This window comes from Glycine soja, chromosome 20 (assembly GCF_004193775.1).
Source record: "Glycine soja cultivar W05 chromosome 20, ASM419377v2, whole genome shotgun sequence".
In the NCBI taxonomy this organism is placed as follows: domain Eukaryota; kingdom Viridiplantae; phylum Streptophyta; class Magnoliopsida; order Fabales; family Fabaceae; genus Glycine; species Glycine soja.
In genome coordinates, this window is record NC_041021.1 from 47,821,482 (window position 1) to 47,824,299 (window position 2,818).

Below are 2,818 nucleotides of genomic sequence, written 5' to 3' on the forward strand. Positions count from 1 at the left end.
TAACACTATAAACAAAATTTTACTGTATGTACAATAAGACAAGATTATCTCATACAATGTACTCACGATAAAACTATTCAAGATTCTTGCCTAGCGTAATCATCGCTTCCTTTTAGTAAGTTTAATTTAAACTCATAATAAACTAAGATTATTTACATTATTTCCATTCAACGAATTTAGTAATCACCAAACATTATCTGAGACAATGATATTCGCAGCATATCTTTGTTTATTTTTCAGATAAAAAATCTTGTTTGAAAAAGTGATTATCTTATATAAGCCTCCAATTCAGGAAAAAAATATTCTTATAAGCCTTCAACTAATATTTTTATAATATTTAGTCATGAATGTACAGTCTTTAGATACTTTCTTTATTTAGATTTTTTTTTCATGATTAACATTTAGTCTTAAGTGTACAGTGTTTAGATACTTTCTTTACATTAGATATTTTTTTTCATGATTAACAATACATATTATATATTTAGGAACCGAGTGAAAGAAAGCCATCACTGACTAACTGTGATAGTGTGATTTGAAAGGAGGAGAAACCTGGGAACACTCAAATGGCACTTTGATTAAAGCCCATTCATTGGTGATTATGAATCAGCTCAGGGACTCAAATCAAAAACCGCAGAAAGGATCGAGCAATAAATAAAAATGAATTTCGTTAAGTAGAGAAATAAAAAAAAATAAAAATGATACAGCATCATTAGGTATGATACATAGGGTAAAAAGAAAAAAGAAAAAAAAAAAGAGTATGAAGGAACTCAATCCAAAGCATTGGGACCAGCACAGGCCTTCAAAACGGGGCTCCAAATCCACTGCACCAGAAACTTCCGTCCATTCCTACCGTTAAGATTAAACGTTCTCCCTTCGCCGTCTTTCATAACGGAACCAATATAGCCGCCGCCACCACCCGTTCCGTACAAGCCCTCGCACAAATCTCCGATCTCGGTGGGCGCGGTGGGGTCCTCGCCGGCGTACCATGCGTTCACGAGCGGGTTCGACGAGAGCTCCGCCAGCTCGTGCCCGATCACGCTCACCATGCCGTCCACCCCGACGTCTCCGTTCGGCGGCGTGAGGTGGCCGGGTCCGCCGCCGCCCATGTACCCGGGGACGGCGAAGGGATAAGCGCAAACCTCGGGGCACTGTTTTCCGGAGTTCCCCACCCACGCGTAAGGGAGCGTGTAGCCCACCTTCGACGGGAAGGTGAAGTAGTGGAAGCCGCAGACGGCGCGGCAGAAGTCTTCCATGGTGACGTCTTCGGCGGTGAGGATAAGGTAGATCCCGTTGCGGTGGTCGACGGGGAAGGGCTTGGCCTGGACGGCGGTGGCAATGACCTCCTGCACGGAGAGGCGCGTGAGGTGGGTGCCGTGGGAGTAGCGGAGGTCGGAGTACTCGCCGGCGATGGAGACGGAGCGGGAGATGTTGGCGCCGGTCTGGTCGGTGTAGAGGGAGACGGTGCGCCACCAGTCGGAGACGGAGGGGGAGGGGGCGGCGCGGTGGTCGGAGATTGAGTTGAGGAAGTCCTTGATGAGGAGCTTCTGGGATTGGGGCCACTTGCCGTACCAGATGAGGTAGATATTGATCGGAGATGAAAGCACAGGCCCCATGTGGTATTTCAGCTTGACGAACTCCGAGGACCCCTCGAAGCGCTTCGAGGACGAGAGGGTTCGGAGGGGTGGGACCTGTGGGTTGAAGTGAGTTGGGTTAGTGTTTAGGGTTTGCACCCTGCAATTGCATAGACCAATTAACAGTGATAGGAAGAGGAACAAGTTAGGGAATAATGACAACATGCTGCTCACTGCTCAGAAATTCACCAAGGGTTGGGACATGGGACTCAAAACTCAATATGCTAACAAGGGATATATAACTGCTTCAACATGGGCTGGAGACAGCTGCCATGTGTGCCCGCACTTTACTCACCAAAATCAATCATAAATATCTCTCTCTCTCTCTCTTTTACTTTTCTTTCTGTTCGTTTTTTAATTCTTGTTCACTAATTAACCCTTTTATAAATAGTTTTTTTTTTTTTTTACTAGTTTACACTCTCTCGTTCATAACAGTGGCCATGTTACTTTACCTTTTTTTTTTCCTTTTAAATCACGTGTATCTTTTATAATAGATAATTGTGTTCAAGTTACATAAAATAATATTATAAATAGCAAAAAAATTTCTCCAATTATTTAGGACAGCTTCATAAATTGAAATTTTGAACTGAAAAATACAACTAAAATAACATTATATCCGTTGATTCAGGCGGGCTTGATGATACTTATTTACTTTTACTGGTGACACTTGTGGTTGGTTGGTTGGTTAGATACTTTAATTTACTACTAGGCTTGAAGTTGGGGGTGGATGGAGGATGGGGTCGCTCTGCAGCTGAAAGTACGTCCTTGAAGTTGAAACTTGAAACCATGGCCGTGATAGATGGAGAAGATTGAGAATTGGTTGGTGGGTGTGGAAAATAATGAAGTGGTGTTGGGGACGAGCTGGGCATGTTGGGATTGCAGACTTGCATGGTACAAAGGGAGACAAAGGAGTGAGTTGCCATGAAATGGCTCAAGTGGGGTTACATGGTTTGTTTCTCATTTTACCTTGTTTTTTGATATTTTCTCGTGCCTGAGATTTCAAAATCTCTCTTCATTTATTCTCGAGGGTGTTGGGCAATGTTGCAATCCGGGAACTGTGTAATATTGCCGAAGCAAGAACTCTCTGCTCAATTACCTTTAACTGGGGAAGCTTTCTGGGGATCCATCTTTAGTAAAGAACTGAGAAGCATTTCCTTTTGATAATGTTACTCTTGTCGACTTCACAT

General features: G+C 43.2%; 1 protein-coding gene across 1 annotated transcript; it reads right to left on the reverse strand.

Annotated features, from left to right (window-relative positions):
* Positions 1-556: 556 nt before the first annotated feature.
* LOC114401406 (protein EXORDIUM-like 5) lies at positions 557-1,955 on the reverse strand. Its single transcript, XM_028363916.1, has one exon. The coding sequence runs from the start codon at positions 1,794-1,796 to the stop codon at positions 768-770; it is 1,029 nt and encodes a 342-aa protein (XP_028219717.1). The 5' UTR covers positions 1,797-1,955; the 3' UTR covers positions 557-767.
* Positions 1,956-2,818: the final 863 nt, after the last annotated feature.

What these genes read in the sequence shown, in the direction of transcription:
- LOC114401406 (XM_028363916.1), bottom strand. Translation starts at nt 1,796, where the DNA reads ATGTTGTCATTATTCCCTAACTTGTTCCTCTTCCTATCACTGTTAATT.